The sequence below is a fragment of the Ambystoma mexicanum genome, chromosome 7q, assembly GCF_040938575.1.
Source record: "Ambystoma mexicanum isolate Mex_15411 chromosome 7q, UKY_AmexF1_1, whole genome shotgun sequence".
NCBI classification, from domain to species: Eukaryota; Metazoa; Chordata; class Amphibia; order Caudata; family Ambystomatidae; genus Ambystoma; species Ambystoma mexicanum.
The window spans coordinates 845,013,540-845,035,901 of record NC_090941.1 but is presented as its reverse complement, the minus strand read 5'-3'; the positions used below and the strand labels follow the sequence as shown (position 1 = coordinate 845,035,901).

The window sequence follows — 22,362 nt, the reverse complement described above, 5'->3', positions numbered from 1 at the left end:
TCCGATAGCAGAATTGTCATTTGATGTTTAATGAGTCCTCATTTTCTGAAGCTATTGATACCTAGAGGTATGCTAATGTTATGATACAGCAGTGCAGAGAGGCAATGACTCCATGCTAAATTCTACATCTAACCTAATGGTCAAATGGTTATTTATATTGCGCTTTTGGCCAAGCGCTGTACATAGAACATATTTATCACAATTATCACCAAACCAAAGTCGGTACTCCTTTATCGACCTCGAAAGGATGAAAGGCTGAGTTGGACTTGCCGGGATTCGAGCCTGCAACCTACAGATCACGCACAGATTGCAGCAATGAGTGCTCAACCGGCTGAGCTATCTTATTGGCAAACATGCTTCAGAGGTCGGTTAACTGAGTATTGACTGAGGTATAATAATCACAGTACCTAGATGTTGGACAAACCATTTATGACGCACTACATGAAGTTAAATACCTATCTGGATTATCACAGGGACAGGTTTTTCGGAGTTTCTATTTCAATTACAAATGTAACTTTCATTGGTTTGTTTTTGAACAGCGCTTGCACTTCCTGGAGAGTCAGGTTTTGGATGCTTTAATTGTAGTCTTGAAGATTGGAGAGGCTAGAACACCTGTGATTGGTGTAATCACAATCACTCACCCTTGAGCAAAGACTCTGCTGCCACTGACCATTTATAGGAATGTACCCCATTTCCTGCAAGGTTGAATGGATGTAATCTAGACTGTGCATAGTCATCATTTTACACACTTATAGGGTGGAAATTAAATGATCAGTGTAAAAATGATCTGCCTCCGCATGATTATGCACAAAGTACCAGAACTTTGAAAAATACAATTGTGCAATACTGGTTTACTTTCACTGGGAAAAAAAGCATAATTTGTTACAAAATATTAATTCTCAATTGCAACTTAGTTTTCCATCTAATTAATTATACAATCCTAAAATTCTAGGAAATTATGCACAGTGCTTCTAAAGCTGAATGGAAAGAAACCATTCCTTTTATCACAGTGTGCAGTTTCTTTTTTTGAAAGGCTTCAGAGAAATACATTCTGTTTCAGAGGTGGCTTGAAATTACATCCATGTAGATAAAAATCAAAAGAAGCCTCCTAGTTTCTATCAAGTAACCTGACCTTTGCACTGCCCTCTGCTCTAAACCTGTGTGTAAATGTACCCAGGAAAATAATACAGATGCCGTATTTGCAAGATTTTCATGCGTAAAAAGGCCTAGTACCCACCTTATCTGGAGGCCTGAGTATATGTGATGCCCAAGTTGAAAAGCGACCTTGTGAACAAGTTGTAAAGAGTGGGCGAAATACAAGATCCTTGTGGAACTCAAGATTTGATTATCACTGGCTTGGCGCAGGCTAGGTCCGAGAAGACTTTCAATGTTCTTTCCTTGAGAAAGGATGAGACCCAAGCAGTGGCATTTGGTGAGAAGTTGGTGGTAGTAGAAAGGTAGTGGCATAGGGTAGGATTGTCAACCAGACCAAAAGCCGCCGATAGATCCAGGAGGAGGGCGGGTTTACCTGCATCTCTGAGGTCATCGATCTGATTTTTAAAGTCCAATAAGGCAGTTTCTGTTCCATGGTTGGGACGGAAGCCCGATTGTCGGAGACCTAATAGGTGATGAAACTCGTATTTTTGGACCTGAAGGTAAGCTGCCTTGCTAAATTCTTACGCTACACAGAAAAATCGGAAGTTCTCCTCAGAGCAAAACAAGTACAAGATATTGAATACAAAGGCTTGAAAATTAAGATCCATCAAGACCGGTCAATCTTCACATTGGATCGCAGACGGGAATGCAGACCCCTTACCACTTGGCTCACTGAACAGGCAATCCGATATAGGTGGGGCTACCTTTTCGCAGTGACATTCGAAGACAAAGGAGAAGACTATAGAGTTACCACACCTGAGGAAGCAAAGCAAATATTGAAGCATCTAAATCCATGGACACCAGAGGCCCATCAGGCCCCCAAGGAACCCATTCGCCAAGATCCCACAACATAGGATAACAACCCCAAAGGCGAAAGAGAAGTAAGGTAGGAAGAAAACATTTTAAACTAGGATCGCTGCCTACACACAACCGCCCTGACCATGAAAATGGAAACTGGACCAAAGAACAAAAAAAGCCTTATAATGAATGGAGAGAAGGACAAGGGATTACTCAAGGACTTCCCCGATGTCGCATTTGTTTACAGTTGAAAAAGGGAGTGGGGGGAGACGGACGGGGGGAAAAGCAAGAGGATACAAGTGGGAAAGGGTCACATGCAAATAAAATGCATGAACGAGGAGGAATAGCATAGGAGAGAGGGACCTTAACGTAGAAATGGAAGGGAACTCGAGATCAGGACCAGGGGCTAACACTCTAAAGGCGGGCACACTCTATGTTAAAGGATTGAACGCCCCCACCAAAAGGTCACTAGTCATGAGGGAATTCGAAAGAGCCTCTCTCGTTATTCTCTACATTCAAGAGATCAGGCTTAAGGTGGCAGAAGAGAGACCGATGAGGGGAAGGGGAGAAGAAAATGTGAGAGAGGGTGGTCTTATGAATATATGGAGAACCCACACAAGAAGGGATACACATTTAGGTCCAGCGTCCATGACACTTTCACAAGAATCAACTATTTGCTGGCCAATAAGGAACTCCACCCAAGAATCAGGGAAAGTACAATCCGGTCAGTCGCCTGTTCGGATCACGATATGGTATCCTGCATTTTAGATCTGGAGGGACTGAGCTGTCGGGAATCCAGGTGGCGCTTTAATGAATCCTTGTGGCGGGACAAACTTTTCGCTCAAGAATTAAAGACTGCATTTGGGGAATACTTACAAATAAACAACAATGGGGAGGTGGGAATCACAACATTATGGGAGGCAGGAAAAGCCACATGGAGGGAACTTCTGATGAGGGAGGGGGCCAGATGCTGGATATCATGGAACACACTGAGGGGATGGATGGGAATCAAGCGCTACTTAGCCTGGACTCAGAGAAAGCATTTGATCGAGTGGAGTAGGGCTTTCTCTGGGCCATACTCAAGAACATGGGCTTTGAAGAGCGATTTATAAGAGGAATCCAGGCAATATATAAAAGACCCAGGGGACGAGCGATGGTGGAGTTCAACCTATCCAGAGGAACCAGACAGGGGTGTCATCTAGCCCCCCCTCCTATATGCCCTATCAGTAGAACCATGAGGAGGCTATAGAGGGGATTAAGGTGGGGAGCAACGAATATGAACTTGCCTTGTTCGCCGATGATATCCTCTTAAACTTAGCAGATTCATTGACCTGAATACCCAAAGTTCGCCGGACCATGCAAGAATTTGGCAAATGGGCAGGACTAAAAGTGAACAAGGAGAAATCCACTCTAGTCCCCTACAGCACCATAGACGAATCGGAATTAGTGAACCAAAACGCAGGTGAAATACCGACAGCTCCCCAGAAGCTAAAATACCTGGGTTATCAACATCACAAGGAAAAGGAAGAACCTCTATGGGGCGAACCTCCGTCCCCTAATGTTGGAACTAACAACAGACCTAGTCAGGTGGGAAAAGCTGACAATATCATGGCTTGGCCCCCTTAATGCAATAAAAGAACAAGTTACTTCTTACCTTGTAACGTTCTTTCGACGGGATGTTCCTCCGACGTATTCCTCATCGTAGATATCTCCTTCCAGCTCTGCTGGCCTCGGAAAATGTTTTCTCTCTAGAGGGCGCTGCGCGTCGACGTCCTCCGAGTCGATCTCCCTCGACAGCCGCCGTATCGACATCGACCTGCCTATAAAGGCCGCGCGCAGCGTCCGTTGCTCAGTTCCGTTTTGTAGCCCACAATAATACTTTCTGGACTAAACTAATCACCCTGAAGGAGCGTAAGCTGCAACAACAAGGGAAGTAGAACTGCAGGGATGGATGGGGGGGGTCGATGAGAAATACGTCGGAGGAACATCCCGTCGAAAGAACGTTACAAGGTTAGAAGTAACTTGTTCTTCGAAGGGATTGTGTCCTCCGACGTATTCCTCATCTTAGATAGGCTCCCATAGCAGTATTCTATTATCGGAGGAGGGAGTACCGACTTCATGCTGTCTTCTATTGATGAATAGAATGCAGTACAGCCCTTCCAAACCTAGTCTCTTGACTGGAGGAGGAATCCAAATTGTAAAAACGTGTAAAGGTATGGACAGACGACCATGTAGCGGCCGCACAGATGTCTTTAACCGGCACGCCTCTTTTGAGGGCCGATGAAGCTGCAATACCTCTGGTTGAATGAGCCCTAAGGTTTTGAGGGGGCTCTTTCCCTGCCAGTTTATAACATTCCAGAATGGCTAGAATGATCCATCTGGAAATGGTCTGCTTAGTTATTGGTAACCCCAGCTTGTGACCTGCGTAACCTACAAACAGCTGGTCTGCCTGTCTTATCCTGGCTAGTCTACTGATGTAAAAACTTAAAGCCCTCCTAGGGTCTAGCCTGTGTAACCTCTCTTCCTCTTTCCCCGGGTGAGGAGGGTAATCTTCTGAGTGATATGGAATTCAGAAACCATCTTTGGGAGGAAATTAGGCTTCACTTGCAGGACAACTTTGTCTTTGTGAAATATTGTGTGAGGGGGTTTACAAGAAAGAGCTTGTAATTCGCTCACCCTTCTAGCAGATGTAAGTGCTATTAATAAAACAGTTTTAAGGGTAAGGAATCTTAACGAACAAGAATGGAGAGGTTCGAAAGGTGTGCCCATCAGGAAAGTTAGTACTAAGTTTAAATCCCATAGGGGAACTTGGAATGGTCTTGGGGGATAAACATTGGTTAGCCCCTTTAGAAACTGTATTATCAAGGGTAATTTGAAATAGGATGGTTCTTCCGCAGTACGCTTAAAGATGGATAGCGCTGCGAGATAGCCCTTAATGGTGCCAACATGAAGGCCTGAATTTGCCAAATATAGTAGGAAGGACAAAACCATTGGTGTACCACATGAAAAAGGGTCGATATTCTGTTCTCTACACCAGCTGCAAAATCTGTTCCAACGGAAGCGGTATAAAGACTTTGTGGCTGGCCTCCTTGCTGAAAGCAACACCTCCATAACATCATCAGGGAGGTCCCAATCCTTGTACCTCAGCCTTTCAGAAGCCAAGCGTGAAGGTTGAGGGTTTTGATGTCTGGATGGAGAACCTGACCTCCCTTCTGTGAGAGTAGGTTCTCTCTGAGTGGAAGTCGAATTGGAGGGCAGATGGACAAGTCTAGAAGGTCCGGATACCACGTTCTCCTGGCCCAATCCGGGGCAATTAGGATCATGGTTCGCCGGAATCTTCTCAACCTCCTGATCATTTGAGGAATGACAGGGACCGGTGGGAACGCGTACAGAAGCGGAAACTCCCAGTCCACTATGAACGCGTCTCCCAGATCTCCTCTCGGGGGAAATTCCCTTGAGCAGAACAGGTCACATTTCCTGTTTAGGCTGGTGGCGAACAGATCTACCTGAGGGGTTCCCCAAAGGGCGAAGATCTCTTGAAGGACTTCCTGAGCTAGCTCCCACTCGTGGGAGACTGTGTTCTGCCTGCTCAGAGCGTCCGCTGTCAAGTTCTTCTCTCCGGCTAGGTGAACTGCCGATAGAGAGATTCCTTCTCGGATTGCCCAAAACCAGAGCTGCATCGCCTCTCTGCACAGGGGTAGTGATCCTACGCCTCCTCTTTTGTTGAGGTAATGCATGGCTACCGTGTTGTCCGTCATTATCAGGACGTTCTTCCCTTGTACAGCTGGCAGGAACGCCTTCAGCGCAAGTCTGATGGCTCTCAGCTCTAACAGGTTGATATGTAGTCTGGACTCCGATGGAGACCAACGACCGCTGATGGTCAAGTCGTTGGCGTGGGCTCCCCACCCCGTGAGTGAGGCATCCGTGACTACTGTTATCTCCGGCCAGGGTTGCCAAAACTGTTCTCCTTTCAGAATGTTCTCCTGACAGGCCCACCACTGAAGGTCTCGAGCCACCCTGCCGGGAACCTGAAGAAGATCTGTCATTCTCCCTGAGAATTGTGACCACTGAGTCCTCAGTGCCCACTGGAGGGATCTCATTCTCAGGCGAGCCTCTGGCACTAGGAAAATGCAGGATGCCATGAAGCCTAGCAACCTCAAAAAGTCGAAGGCTGGGAGACGTTGGGCATGTTGGAACTTGGTAACCATCTGTAGAATATCTTGAGCCCTCACCTCTGGTGGCGAGGCTTTTCCCGGGGAAGTGTCCAGGATCACTCCTATGAACTGGAGTCTCTGCGATGGTATCATTTGTGACTTCTTTAAATTGAGGGAGAAGCCCAGTCTGTGAAGGAAGTGGCACACGTGATTTAGCTGGATCTGAGCTTGTTCCAAAGAAACAGCCCTGATCAACCAATCGTCCAGGTAGGGGTAGACGTGAATCCCTTCCCTCCTTAGACTTGCAGCCACTACCGACATTAACTTGGTGAAGACCCTCGGGGCGGAGGTCAGCCCAAATGGCAGCACTCGAAATTGATAGTGAAAGTTGCCAATTGCGAACCTCAGGTATTTCCTGTGTTTGAGATGGATAGGTACATGGAAATAAGCGTCCTGAAGGTCCAGAGATAGCAACCAGTCCTGGAACTGAAGGGCCTGGAGGATCTGAGAAAGAGTGACCATCTTGAATTTGTCTTTCCTGAGGAATTTGTTCAATTCTCGCAAGTCCAAGATGGGTCTCAGTCCTCCGTCTTTCTTTGGAATGAGAAAGTAAGGGGAGTACCAGCCCTTGTTCCTCTCCGCTACAGGTACCGGTTCTATAGCACCTTTCTCTAGCAGGTCCAAAATTTCCTGCAAGAGGAGCGGATCTGGAGATTTCTGAGAGCTGATCCCCGGTGGATGACTCTGAAGTATACGTAGGAAAGGCAGGCAGTAACCTTGGGCAACTGTTTCCAATGCCCAAGCATCTGACGTGATAGCCTGCCATACCGCCAGATGTTGAGTCAACCTGCCTCCTACAGGTGTCCTGTGAGGGAAGTCCTCAGAGTGGTTTTTGGGGCGGCTGATGCAGAGGCCGATGGTAAAGAGGCACCTGCTGTTGCTGTGGCTTTTGAATATCTACTCCGTCCACCTCGGGTAGTTCTTCTTTGTCCCCTTTGAGCCGGTCGTCCTCTACCTCTTCCGAATGCGGAGTACAAGCGAAAGGACTTGCCCCTCGCAGAGGTTCCTGTGGGACGAAAAGGAGTCTGACGGATTGCAGCTCCTAGGGATTTTGCTGCTGCTTTTGAAGTTTGCAGTTTCTCTAAACTGTCATCCGCCTTTTTCCCGAACAAAGAAGAGCCATCGATTGGCATGTTCAAGAGCCTGGCTTGCACATCTGGGGCAAAACCAGACTTTCTCAACCTGGTTGATGTACTTGCCGCCATTGCTCTGCTGATACTGTCAGCCGAATCAATGCCCGTCTGGAGGGATTCGCACATAGCGTCTTTACCGTCCTGTATAATATTCAGGAACGCATCCCTTTCTTCTCCCTCCGGGATGCAGTCAGCCGCTGTAGAAGCACACTCCCAAAGTGTATAGCTGAACCTAGCAAGGGTGCAAGTAGCATTAACAGATTTTAACGCCATGCTACATGCTGAAAAGACTTTCTTTGCCATAGCATCATATTTTTTATCGTCCCTGTCCTGTGGGACGGTAGGATAAGCCGTTTTGACATCGGTAGAGGATGCTGCCTGTACCACCAGACTTTCTGGGGATGGGTGTTTAGACAAAAACTCTGGGTCTGTAGAAGATACCCTGTACTTTGTAGACAGTTTTTTATTTACTGCTGGTACTACATCTGGGGTTTCCCAGTTTGTCATGATCTTCCTCTGACGAGCTTTATGAAAAGGCACCACAGGATCCTCCTGTGGGCCTTCGTCAAGAATATCCGTGAGGTCATCTTGTTGGAAAGATTCTGAAGGTGCAGACCGCCCCATGAACTCTGTGATCCTGGCCATTGAGGCTCTATAGGGGGTTTCAGCATGCTCCCCCGGGTCTGGCCTAGCAAACTCCACCTCAGGGGAAGTGTCTAACCCACTTGCCTCATGTAAGGAATCATGAAGATCCATTAACCTGCGTTCTTCAGAGGAAATTTCCTCTCTAATCGGGGTTACAGGTCCCTGCAACTCAAATGTGTCTTCCTGTTCAGACAATTCACCCTCTTCCAAAATTGAGGACATAGTTCTCAATTATTCTGAACTCATAAAGGGAGTAAATCCCATTTCCAAGGCAGAGGGAGCCGAACTTGTCATTATCGGCCTCGAAAACGTCGATGTCGTCGACGTTGAAGGCTTCGAGCGTGGCGTCGAAAACAAAGGCGGAGGCCTCGAAGACCTCGACAGAATTGGAATTCTACTCGACAATCTCGAAGCCATCGACATCGAGGACCTGGGGATAGTCACTGGGTGTGTCGTAACCGTGACTTTTCTTGGCGTCGATGCCGGTGTCGAAGCTGGCGTCGAGTCGACAGACCCGTGTGTCGAAGGTCCCTTCGACAACGGCGTCGAAGACATCGACCTCGACGGAACCCTCGTTGACGGCGTCGACGGAACCTTCGAGGAAGGTTTGGAGGTCATAGTCCTACTCGAGGGTTCGAGACACGCTCGAGAGGTTTCCTTCGCCGGGTACTGCGACTCGCAGCGTTTTTGACCTTCGGGTCTTTCGACCTGAGCATCGCTCTCGGCAGTCTTCGAGGGGGTCGAGGCCGCTTTCTCGAAGACGCTCATCATATTTTTGCGGAATTCCTCCCATTCAGCCCAGGAACTATGTTTCGTGGGGCAAGGGATTCTTTTTGGCAAAACAGAGGAAGACGGAGAAGGGGGTCATGGACATACAGTCCTCGCATTCCGAACAATGGTGTTCAGCTCCCAAAAACCACAGACAAACTCTGTGAGGGTCAGTCAGCGACATCTTTTTCCCACAATCTCGGCCTTTTTTGAAGCCGGATCGAGGAGTTGTCGGTTCCGACGAGGAAGCCATCGAGTACGGATCGAATAACTCGAAGTAAATAGGATTAATCTGACAAGAACTGAGCAACGGTATTCCGAGGCACCGAGTAAGCGCGGAAAAACGGAACTGAGCAACGGACGCTGCGCGCTGCCTTTATAGGCAGGATGACGTCGACGTCGATACGGCGGCTGTCGAGGGACATCGACTCGGAGGACGTCGACACGCAGCGCCCTCTAGAGAGAAAAAAACTTCCGATATCTAAGATGAGGAATACGTCGGAGAACACAATCCCTTCGAAATGGTGATTCTCCACAAAGTCCTGTATCAGTATCAAATGCTTCCGATAGACATCCCGGGAAAGCACTTTGCGCAGCTTAAAGCCGAGCTCCTAAAATTTCTTTGGCAAAGGAAGAGGCAGCGAATTGCCTACAACATTTTAACAATGTACAAAGAGGAGGGGGGAACCGGACTCCCAGGCTGCTACACACATTACCAAGCTGCCCAACTCAGGGCCCTGGTAACACACCTGAGAGGTGACAAACACAAGCAATGGGTAACAATCGAGAACCACCTACTAAGACCAGTATCACTGGGGGAATGGCTGTGGGCCCCAGAAATCATTCCCAACCAAAGTAATGAACCATTATTCAATGGGAGCCCTCCTAAATATCTGGTGAACTAAAGGAGAAGGAACAAGTTACTTACCTGTAACTGTTGTTCTCCAGCATGGGTCTGGCATGGATTCACATGCTCATGAATATTCCCCGTCGTCAGGCTGGGAATCCTCGGTAAAGAAAAAACCAGTATCAGTTTCGTTTCTGATCTGTCTTTCGTAGTAGTAACCAATCACTGGTCTCTGCGTCATACTGACCACAGCCAATGACTGCCCTCTACCTAAGCACCGCCTCTGGCAGCCATCTTCAGATTTGGAAGCACGTGAAGTGGCAGTATGACCAAGTGAAGAGCCGCAGAGGGGTAGGCGGGAGGGTTCGCATGTGAATCCATGCCAGACCCATGCTGGAGAAGAGTCGAGGCGTTTAAACCGAGAAACACGAAGCAACACGTTCGCGGAAAAAACGGAACTGAGGCTATGGGCGTCGTGCGTCCTACTTATCACATCGGATGACGTCGGACGTCGGAGGAGGTCCTCGACGACGGCGCATCGACGCAGGACGCAGACGCAGAAAAGTTTCGGAAGCAGCAGAGCTGTGGTGATTACATGTCATAGATATGGAATACGTCGGAGGACCCAATCCCCTCGAACAACAGTTACAGGTAAGTAACTTGTTCCTTCTCCAGCATGGGGTCTGGCATGGATTCACATGCTCATGAATAAAGAATACATAGCAGTACACACATGCACAACCACGGGAGGTGGCAAAGGCTCAACATTAAGCATTACATCAAACTCAACATTAAGCATCTTACCTCCTCACCAGGCTCACCTCAGGCGAACAGGTTGCGCAGCACTGCTTGGCCGACCCTGGACTCCTCCCTGGAATCCTGATCGACGCAGTACAATTTCGTGAAGGTGTGCGTCGACCTCCACGTAGCAGCCCTGCATATGTCCAGCAAGGGCTCACCAGAAAGGAACGCCGTGGTAGCTGCGATCGCTCTGGTGGAATGGGCTCTCGGACGGCCAGGCAACGGTCGGTTTGCCAACCGATGACAGTACATGATACAGCTGGAGAGCCATCTGGAAATGGAAGCCTTCGAGAGAGCCTTCCCCTGATTGACAGGTCCAAAGTTCACAAAGAGTTGTGACGTCTTCCGAAAACACTTTGTGCGGTCCACGTAGAACTTCAGCGCTCTAGCCACATCCAGCGAGTGCAAAGTCCTCTCAGCCGGCGACGAAGGCGACGGGAAGAACACAGGCAACACCAAGGGTTCGTTGAGATGGAAGTCCGACGGTACCTTGGGCATGAAGGAGGGGTGCGTCCTGAGCACTACCCTTGTGTCGTGAAAAGTCAAGTACGGGGCCTTGCAGGAAAGGGCCTGGATCCCTCCCACCCGTCGTGCGGAGGTGATGGCCACAAGAAACGCTGTTTTCCACGACAGAAACTTCAACGGGGCCGAGTGCAGAGGCTCGAACGGAGGTCCCATGAGCTTGGTCAGCACCACATTGAGCTCCCACGCCGGGGCCGGCGCCTTCACCGGCGGGAACGATCTGAACAGTCCCTTCATGAACTCTTTCACCAGACGATGAGACCACAGGGACGACCGGCCCGTGGTTCTGGTGTATCGGGAGATCGCAGCAAGATGAATCTTGATGGATGCGTGTGCCAGTCCAGCTTTGGCCAGCGTCAGCAGGTACGGCAGTACCTGGGGAGCCGTAATCCGTAGAGGGTTAATCATCTGTGCGTGGCACCAGACAGAAAACCTCTTCCATTTGTGTCCGTAGCATTTAAGAGTCGAGGACGCCCTGGCCTTTGCAAGAACCTCTCTGCAGTCGGCCGGTATGTCGTATCCTCCAAACTCTAGCGCTGCAGGAGCCAGGCCTGCAAGTTCAGCGATTTCGGGTCGTGATGGAGGATGGCGCCTCCTTCCCTGGAGAGCAGATCCACGTCCACCGGCAGCTTGATTGGTGGGGACGCTGACAAGTCCAGAAGGTCCGGGAACCATATCTGCCTCAGCCACGCAGGTGCGACGAGGATCATCATGCACCGTGACCTCTTGAGCTGGTTGACGAGCCGGATTAGCAGTGGCAAAGGAGGGAACGCGTAGAGGAACAGGCCCTCCCAGGGGAACGAGAAAGCATCGCCCATGCTCCTCGCCTGGGGAAACCTGCTGGCGAACCTCCGGCATTTGGAGTTCGTCGCCGTCGCGAACAGGTCGATCTGGGGTGTGCCCCACCGTCGGAAGAGGCGATCCACTAGATCCTGCCGTAGTTCCCACTCGTGGCACGAGCGCAGCTCCCTGCTGAGTGAGTCGGCGATGGTGTTTTTTATCCCTGCCAGATGAAACGGCACCAGAAACATCCCTTGGGCGACTGCCCAATGCCACAGGTCCTGTGCCTCCTTGGACATTGCTGGGGACCTGGTTCCGCCCTGTTTCCTGATGTAAAACATGGTGGTGGTGTTGTCGGTGAAGATCCTCACCACCTTGCCCTTGAGGGACGGAAGGAAGGACCTGAGGGCCCAAAACACTGCACGGAGCTCCAGGACGTTGATATGTAGGGATTTCTCCGTCGGGAGCCAAAGGCCTCTTGCGTGCAGATTTTCGGTGTGCGCTCCCCACCCTTCCAGGGAGGCATCCGTGGTCACTGTCTCCTGCTGGGCTGGGGTCTGGAAGTCCATGCCCGCCGTCAGATGCGCGCGGGTGCCCCACCACCGGATCGCTCGTCGGAAACTCTCGTCGAGTGTGATCCTTTCCTCGAAGCTGCCCGTCGTTTGGATCCAGCGCGCGTCCAGGAACTCCTGCAACGGGCGCATCCGGAGCCTGCACATGGGAATGAGGTAGATGCAGGAAGACATCATTCCGAGGAGGGACTTGATGGATCTCACCTTGGCCGCGTCGGCCACCAACATCCGCTGCACCTTGCCCAGGATGGTCCTGGTCCTCTCCTCCGACGGGGAGGCCAGAAGGGACACTGTGTTGAGCCTCGCTCCCAGAAACAGAGCGTCTTGTGTGGGTACCAGGTGGGATTTGGCGTAGTTCACGGAGAATCCCAAGTCCGTGAGAAGTTGGACGGTCCTTGCCGTGTGAACCACGGCGAGCTCCCTCGTCTTGGCTCGGATGAGCCAGTCGTCCAGGTAGGGGTAGACGTGGATCCCTTCGCGGCGCAGCTGCGCCGCCACCGGTGCGAGGCACTTGGTGAACACCCTGGGTGCTGACCGTAGTCCGAAGGGGAGGGCTTTGAACTGGTAATGACGCCCTTGGACCACAAACCTGGGGAATTTTCGGTGCCCCTTTAGGATGGGAATATGGAAGTAGGCATCCTCCAAATCCAACGACGACAGGAAGTCTCCTTCCTCCAGCTGACCCAGGACGTGCTGGAGGGTGACCATCCGGAACTTTTGCGCCTTGATGAACTTGTTCAGACGTCGCAGGTCTAGGATGGGGCGCCATCCTCCCGTCTTCTTCTTCACGAGGAAGTATCTCGAGTAAACTCCGGAGCCCCGAAGCCTCTTTGGGACGAGTTCGATGGCGCCCTTCCTGAGCATCGCCTTTACCTCCAGGAGAAGTTGAGGGACGTGAAGTTCTTTCCTGGCCACGGGGGGGACGTGCGGACACCTTCTTTGAAACTCGAGCGCGTGGCCCCGAGATGGACTCCCACACGCTGACGAAGCTCGCCAGCCGGCCTCCCACCGGGGTGCTTCGGTGGGGGCCCGACCCCACGGCCGGTTCAATCCTGCTTCGACGAGGCTTTGCCGCCTTGACCTCCTTGGCGACGACGACGGGGTCCGCCAGACTTGCCTCGTCCTCTGTAGGCCTCCTGAGACGACGAGCGGGCCGCTTGACGGTAGGTGGAGAAACCGCCGCCGGAACCTTTGGAGGCGCCCTTGCCTCCGCTGCTCTGAAAGGGCGTCCGTCGTTGTTGCAGAACTCCAAGGGCCCGGGCAGTCTCGGTGTCCGCTTTAATGGCCTGAAGGGAATCGTCCACTGTTTTCCCAAACAGGTTGTTCCCATCGAAGGGCATGTCCAGGACTCTGGTCTGAACGTCTTGACGGAAGTCCGTAGCCTTGAGCCAACCACGCCCCCTAAGGCAAACGCCATTGCCCAACTGGCGGAACCCAGTGTCGGCGATGTCTGTCGCAACGGTAATGGCGTGGTCCGAAGCCACCTCACCTTCCTGCAGGATCTCCAGGGCCTCTGCCCTCTTGTCGTCCGGCAAGAAGTCCAGCAGGGGAGCCAGTTTGTACCAGAGCTCCCTGTCGTAGCGGGCCACGATAGCCAAGGCGTTGGCCGCTTTAATCGTAGTCGCTGCAGACGAGATGACTCTGCGTCCCATAGCGTCCAATTTCTTTCCCTCGCCGTCCGGTGGGGAAGTCGATGTGGAGGCCGCACCCCCCCCGCTTTTTTCCTGGCCGCCGCGGAGACGACAGAGTCCGGGGTAGGCTGCGCCCGGAGGCACAGGGGGGCCGTGTCCGGGACCCGGTACTTTTTCTCGTACCGGTCTCTTCTAGCTGGCGTCGTGGAAGGGTTCTTGAGGAGGGTGAGGCCCTCATCCCAAATGTCGTCCAATAGAGGCACTGCGAGGACCGTCTTCCTCTTGGCCTCGCGCCGCTGATAAAGGAAACCTTCCTTCTTCTTCTCCTCAGGGCAGAGTTGGAAAAGCTCGGATGCCCTGGTGATCATGGAGTGGAACGATCCAATCTCGTCGGGCGGAGAAGCCCTGGTGGGAGGCGACGACGGTACATCCTCGTCGTATACCTCGTCGTCCGTACCCGTCGCTGCCGTGTCAGTCCCCGTATCATCCCCTCGGGTGGACAGGGAGGAGGGTTGGAAGGGGCGCGACGGCTGAAAAGGAGGCGGAGGGTGGATCCTTCTTTTCTTGGTAGGGGGAACCCCAGAAGGTCCCGGTTCTGGGTCCCCCGACGGGAGAGGTTCCGTCGGCAACGGTAGTCTCGTCCTTATCTCTGAGCATAAGGACTGTATAGCCAACAAAATGGCCGCCGAGTTGTCTCGCGGCGCTGGCAGAGGGGAATCCGACGGGCGATCAGGGGCCCCGTCGGTACCCTCGACGATGTCGTCGTCACCTGCGTCGGGATCCATCCTGACGGGCCGGTCTTCTTCCACGCCGAGGCCGTGGCTTAAGACCTCGACCAGCTCCTCCTCCGAGGTTGAGGCTGAATCTACGACGATGCCCTGCCCCCCCTTTTTCTTCCCCACGGGGGATTTCACGGGGGTCCTATCGATGGGCACAAAAGAGGACTCCCTCCGAGGTGGCAGGGAGACTCTGAGCCCCGCGGTTGCCACCACTGGTGTAGCCTCCACAGGCTGAGCCAGGGCCGCCGCGACAGTTTCGATAGAGGGCTTGGCCGGATGGATTAAGGCCTTCACCACCTTAGGTGCGCTCACCGCCTTATCCTTGAGGATATCCTTGAGGGGGGGGGACACTGCCTCGCTCCCCCTCCGCCTTCGAGCTCGACCGGGGCCTCTCCAGGAGCCTCGCCGGGTGCTCAGCCTTCCTCTTACCCGACCCAGAGCGTTGGCTCGTGGTTGATGGTGCCGGGGAGCGTGCGCCCAGCCTGGCGCCCGTAGAGCCCGACCGTTCGGCGCTCCCGGTACCAGCGGACTCGCGGTGCTTGGCCTTATGTTGGACCCCCGTCGCCGGGGCGTCCTCAAAGGTCTTAGAAGACCGCTCGGATTTCTTCCTCTTCTTCTCGCCGGACGGGCTCTTCCCTTCCAGCCAGTTGGCGAGACGTTGATGGTGGTCCTAAATGGTCCGCTCCGACATGTTGCCGCAAAACGCACAGTCCTTCTCCACGTGCGTCTTGTCCTCATGTAGGCAGTAAAGACAAAAAGAGTGTTCGTCCTCCTTGAAGACGTTTTGCAGCTGGCATCCAGGGCAGACCCTGAACAGCTTTCGGGGCGTCGAGCTTCCCTTCTCCTGGGCCATGACCGGGCCTGAGAAACTTCTGGAGTCCTCCAAAAGCGTAGCTCGACGAAATCTTCACCCTTGAGGGGCGTAGACGAATCCGACACGGGTCCCCGTTGATCGGATGGAGAGTAGGTGGAGCTTGAGGCTCTTTTGACCGAAAAAACGAAGTTTTTGAGAAAAAACGTGAAAAAAATAGCACTAACGCTCGAGAGCAATAGCACGAGGATCCCAACACATGAACGTGCGGTAAAAATCTGAAGATGGCTGCCAGAGGCGGTGCTTAGGTAGAGGGCAGTCATTGGCTGTGGTCAGTATGACGCAGAGACCAGTGATTGGTTACTACTACGAAAGACAGATCAGAAACGAAACTGATACTGGTTTTTTCTTTACCGAGGATTCCCAGCCAGACGACGGGGAATATTCATGAGCATGTGAATCCATGCCAGACCCCATGCTGGAGAAATGAAGGGACACACAACATGGCCCTCACCCATGAGCCACATCTGCCCCCACCCCCTATCAGAAACGAAATCCGGGAGAACCAACGCTTCCAGAAATGGTTCGAAGCGGGCCTGGAAAGGGTAGGGCAGATGGTAAAAGGAGACGGGTGCATTACCCACCAAGAAATGGAAACGAGCTTACAACTTACACCCCTCGGATCATTCCTATACTTACAGCTGAGGGGAGTCCTGATGGCCCCCAAATGGAAGGATAAACTACAAAAGAGAACTTACACCCCTGGGAAAAATACTGAGTGAAGCCTCCTCAACTAAAGGCCTTATCTCCCTGCTATACAAGACCCTCCTTGGCAGTCCACAGAAAAAGGAGGGAGCCCTCAGAAAAAGATTGGAGAAAGACCTAGGCCCAAAGATGAATGATCACTTGTGGAAACAAATGTATAAATCAGCCCACAAAACCTCCATCTCAGCTCAACACAAGCTGCACGTCCTAAAACTATTACATAGATGGCACTATGACTCAAAACGCCTAGCCAGAATGTTCAATCAAACCAGCCCTCAATGCTGGAGGGAATGTGGCGAGAAAGCAGACTACTGGCACATGTGGTGGGCTTCTGGAAAGCGGTTTTAGCATGGATTAAAAGGATCGATGCAGTGGTAAGGGAATGGGATCCCCGAGTAGACCCGTTAGGTTTGGAAGAGCAGGAAGGCTGATAGGTGAGGCTCGCCCACATGCCACAGTACTTACTGCTAGCGGCCAAGGTCTGCCTTACCATAAACTGGAAATCAGTGTCGCTCCCGACAGAATGTCTTTGGGCGAGGAAAGCCAGAGAAATATATGAAATGGAGAACATTACAGGGGCGCTTCATGAGATCTCCCAAGCAGAGAAATGGAGTGGGCCCCCTTACTCAACATCTATAAATAATGAACAAACTAGCCAGGGGCAATACGCCCGGCTGTAACGCATGGAAACCGAACTTTATAAAAGATAACTGCGACTCGTCTCGGGGGGGGGGGGGGGGGGGGGATGATGGCTGGGAGAGGGATTGTTAATGTTTGAACAGAAGCTCAAGAGAATCTTGTAATGCATGAACGTGATATTGTAAGAATGGTGAGTTGTGCATTAACAAAATGCTTAATAAAAATTGAAATTTGAAGAAAAAAAAAAGGCTGAAACACATGTCTGGGGTTGATGGTACTTTAGTTCAGAGTAGAATTTCCTAATATTTCAGTGCTGGACTGCTCTTGTGGGTGGGACCAGACCGATATGCACATGGCTATTTCTCCTCTGTGAAAGCGTGTTTGTGGGCACTCCTGAATCTGAAACATCCAATGAAACAGGTTATCTGAGAAATGTTTGACTTAGTAGTTAGACAATGACAGTTTGTAAAAAAGAGTGCGGTAGTCAAAGATATCCAGGTTATGTTTTCTGCGGCAGTAGGTAATGCAGCTCATTTAGAACTTACTTCCTCATCAATCTTTTCTTCTTCTGCATCAATGTGCCTATCTTTAAGGAACCGTTGAGTTTTCTCCAGCTGAAATTTCACAAGCTCCTCGATGGCATCTTTCTCCTCTTTGTCCACAAACTCTTGTACTGCCTCTCCCATGCCCCTCTCGGTTAAAAGTGACAGCTGGACATTCTGTGAAAGGCAAATGTCAGAGGATTAATCCATGTGAATAATGACGGATACGTTTGAATATTTTCATTCAAAAAAGTATCATTGAAATCTCATATGACAGATCAAGTTATTACAGTTCGGTTCCAGGCATCTAATAATGTGGTACAAATGCTATTTCTGTTTAAAACAGCACTTTATGGGGAGGACTCGCATAGTCAGGGCCTCAGAGAGGATATGGAATGAAGCGGGCAGAGGGAGGGTCTGTACTGTAAAGGAAAGGGCATCAGGGTTGCAACAACATGGCGGGGAAGAACATTGATGTAAGGCACTACAAAATTTATAGCCATGGCCTGGACCTAAAAGCACTACCTTAATTCCAAGTATTTCAAAAGACAATGGGCCTCATTACAAGTTAGCCGGTCCGGATTTAACAGTGCCGGTAAAACCGTACTGGCACCGGTTTCCGGACCGGCTTACTACGAGTTATGTGGCCACGTGGTGTTACACCCGCCAGGTCTGACCTGGCGGGCGTAATGCCACCGGCCACTAACAGACACGGAAACACTGGTACCATTACCGCATGGCGTCGGTGTTTCTGTGGCCCCCTTTCCGTGGATTCCTCCATGGGAATGGGGAGTAACGGAATGCTGATGCCGGAATTACCGGCAAGTCCGGCGCTACAAAATTTATAGCCATGGCCTGGACCTAAAAGCACTACCTTAATTCCAAGTATTTCAAAAGACAATGGGCCTCATTACAAGTTAGCCGGTCCGGATTTAACAGTGCCGGTAAAACCGTACTGGCACCGGTTTCCGGACCGGCTTACTACGAGTTATGTGGCCACGTGGTGTTACACCCGCCAGGTCTGACCTGGCGGGCCTAATGCCACCAGCCACAAACAGACACGGAAACACTGGTACCATTACCGCATGGCACCGGTGTTTCTGTGGCCCCCTTTTCCGTGGATTCCTCCACGGGAATGGGGAGTAACGGAATGCTGATGCCGGAATTACCGGCAAGTCCGGCGCCAGTAAATCCCCATGAGTCGGGTGGCAGCTTGCCGGTTTTACCGGCACAGCTACCACCAGACTCGTAATAAGGGCCAATGAGTGTAATCTCAAAAGACAATGGGCCTCATTTCACGGAAGGCGGTAGCCATACCGCCATTTGCAACATGGCTACCCCCATTCCGGGTACCGGGTCCGATGAATGGGGAAATACTGGGCCATTCTGATCTTGGAAGGCCCGGTATTTCCCCATTCAGGGAACCCGGACCCTGTGCATCCCCATTCCCATTCGAGCACCCATAGCGCTGAATGGGAATGGGGAGCATGCTAACAAGGGGCCCATTAATGATGGGCCCATTAGCATGCTGGACCCCTCGCGGGACCCACTAAGGACGCCTGGTTTTACAGCGGGACACATTACGTTTTTTTTCTGTGACCGCCCTACCTGTGCAGAAGCAATGAAAATTCCCAGGACCATTCAAATAAAATTATGGTAGGCATAACACATTTAAGTATATATTTAGCAATATTTGTAAAGGTCAGATTTCTGAAAAGATTGGCCCCAACATTCAGTAACAGTGTGAGATGCAGGAATCTATATTTCAGTATCATCATCTAGTACCTTATTGAATGCAACACATTAGAAAAGAACGGCCTTTTCTTTAGGTCTGCTAGAACATCATAGACCTTGAAAAAGGGCTCAAATTAAGAATGAATAAGCAGGAGCTAAAAACAGCTCCCAGGTATCCAGCATTAACGAGTAACCAGGAGCTACCACTGGGGAATGAGGAGCTAGTGCATAGCGTTCTGCAAATCTAAGTTCCACATACAATGGAAACATATCATTTGTCCATTATCTATGACTCATTATGCTCTAAATGCCGTATACATGTATCCTAGCGTTTATTTATAGATTGTCCCAAATGCACAGAGTTAATTTCACAAAGGTGCGTTTGTTTTCCATCAGTTGGCCTGGGAAGCTATAAGTTCCTCCTGGTAATGGTTAGTGTCCAGTTAACCAGACTCTTCTGGGTTAAAAGCAACAGCTAAATAGCTCCCAGCTCCTCTCAACTTCGAACCCTGTTGAAGCAATATGCTTAAGGGTCCTGCTATCTAGTAGCTGCTCCATGATGCAGAAAAAACGTCTCATGGCAAAAGATCCTTTATTGTGTTGGGTATTTGGTGCAACTGTCTAAATTGGGAGAGTGTTATCAAATGTTGCTTTTAAGAGCTTCATTGTTTCCATGCTGCTTGGAACATTGATATTTTCGATTATGTACTGCATTACAGCATGGTCAGAGCATAAATTGACTCCAAATCCATAACAATCAGCTGCTCTGTGAAGCATAAAATGACTATAATCGGGCCACTGCATCTTCACTAAGGTCGTAGTTTGCAGGGGTACCCTTGTGGAATGGCACCCAATATTACCCTTTTAGTTATGTGTGCCAACTTCGCGATGTTGCTTCCATTCAATGTGCATTTTTATTGTGTGTGCCAACCAAGAGGTACAGCAAATATTGACATATCCTGGTGCACAAAGGTTGGCTTCTAAGTCTTTAAAGCGTTAAAAATATTGTCTAAAAAACGTTGCTCCCCAACACATTGCTTCCCTTGTATTTCGTTTTCCCATCATCCAATGAATATCCGCTGCACTGAAATGATTTCCGTTTATGTTTCCTCTGTGTCTGGTTTTTTGTTGTATTTGTTAAGCTCAGTCTTGTTACTGGAGGGTTCTAGACTGCCATCCAGCGGTTTATAATGGAGTAACACACCAGTTAAATAGTGAAAATTCTGCTTACAATCAAAATTGTTTTGAAATCAATAGCAAAAACATTTACATTCCTTCAATCAATTATTTTCAGGGTGCGGACACTCCGTCAGCCCCTCTTCCCCTCTGCCAAAATCCTATTCCCTGTTGCTGTGCCAAATTTCCTAGTGACGATTTACATGCAAGTACTAAACCACTGCATAGTACTAATTTGCCTGAGTGCCCATAGGCACATTATAATAAAATCATACCACGCCATGAAATCTTGCGGCCTCTTAACCCTGCCCGCACCTCCTCTCTGCCTCACTGTCATTTGACTAAATATTGTTCTTCACAATGTAATTGTCACGGGATGTACATGGTGAACGATATGTGTTTAGCTCTCTTTTTGTGACGATATTGGTTCCACCGATGATATGACTGGATGCTCTGCAGCCCTGCATTATATTATTGGAGAACATTTTAACTTACAAATGAGTGCTTTTTTAAACATATATGGGATACATTACTCACTGTAGATATGGGATACATTACTCACCGTAGGATCCTAGACGCGTGAGGGATCTTGGGTACAGTGGACGTCACACTAGGGATAGTATTACTGGCACGCCCTGTGTCGACGCCCATTTTCGAGTTTCGAAAAACAAACTGTAATACTCCGCAGCTTCCACTAGATGTCGGCCTATGCACAGCATGTGATCTAAGCTGATTCCACAAGCCTCAGAAATATATATATAAGAGATAGAGAGAGAGACAGAGAGAGAGAGAGAGAGAGAGAGAGAGAGAGAGAGAGAGAGAGAGAGAGAGAGAGAGAGAATTGTAGATGGGTAACTAGCAACAACAAAAATATGTTTCACTACAGGGTTCCAGTGACATCTGATAGGTTACGAGGTCAAAGTTCGAGCTGTCTAGGGTGTCAATTTGAACACCAAGGTGGAAACAATCCAGTGGTGAAGTGTACATCTACAATTTAATGTTGTGTCATCCCTTTTCCACCCTCTGGTATCCCCTTGAACCAGCAGTACAGGTGGTGGATAAGACGGGAATGAGAAATGAATAGAAACCCTTTGCCAAAAGGACAGTTCATGGAGTCCTGAAACACATTATAACATTTTAATTGTTCCTTTATCCTAAGCGCAAGACCGGGATTCGAACCTGTGTTGCTATGTGTTGTCTTGCTTCCAAGCCAAACTCATTTGCCCCTGTGCTATCCTCCCAGCCCAATCCATTTTCCCCCACCACACCATCAGAAACCTTGGGGGGGGCAAAGAAAATGCTGCATTCCCCTGCTGTGGAGTCACGCAAGAGTAATATGATCTACCTATTCCACGCACTGGCACTACGTCATAGCTGGAGGATGCAGAATATACAAACATATTTATGCACAAATGCCTTCCTAGGTAAGCAGTTTAATAGTTTCTGTGAAGTGCTGCTGGGTATTAGGGCGGTGGTTTAGGGGGCAAGCTGTGACATACTTTGCTTTATTTATTTTTTTAATCCGTTTGTGAGGTTTATGGCTACTGCATTGTATTGAACAAGGTTTTCCAAACGTGAACAAACAGGTGTGTGTATATAGAGCAATATTTCTGAAAAATGTGAAAGTTAGGGTGACTGTTTTTATTGTTGCACCATCCACTGAACTCTCTCCACTCAACTTTTCGTAATCCAGTCTGTGTGAAATTGTAATATGATTTACAGGATTAAAAGAGAAGTGTTTAAGACAAACAACATGGCCTCCTGGGAATGCAAATGAGCCCTGGCAGTTTTTTTGGAGCGAGCGCAAAGATGATGGTTGGAGAAATTGAAAACACAAATAAGGCTGCCAAGCAAAATCAGAAATGGGCACACGGACAGACATTAAAGTGAAGCATTGAAAATGCTCTTAAAGGGCAAAGCTACGATAATAAGCATTGGCAAAGCCTTAACGTTTGGCTTTGCACACGGAGGGAGTAGCCAATGTAGTCCTGTGGGGGCCTTACAACAATACTTTACATTACAAAGCCAAACTTATTTTTATTTCGTTTTT

The 22,362-nt window shown here is 49.8% G+C and overlaps 1 protein-coding gene across 2 annotated transcripts in view; it reads right to left on the bottom strand.

The window, feature by feature from the left end:
- MRE11 (MRE11 homolog, double strand break repair nuclease) overlaps positions 1 to 22,362 on the bottom strand; it is a 1,502,633-nt gene that overhangs the window by 579,411 nt on the left and 900,860 nt on the right. For both annotated transcript variants that reach the window (XM_069639266.1, XM_069639267.1), the window contains exon 13: positions 17,406 to 17,579. In XM_069639266.1, the coding sequence (XP_069495367.1) occupies positions 17,406 to 17,579 (174 nt within the window). The remainder of the gene's footprint in view (positions 1 to 17,405; positions 17,580 to 22,362) is intronic.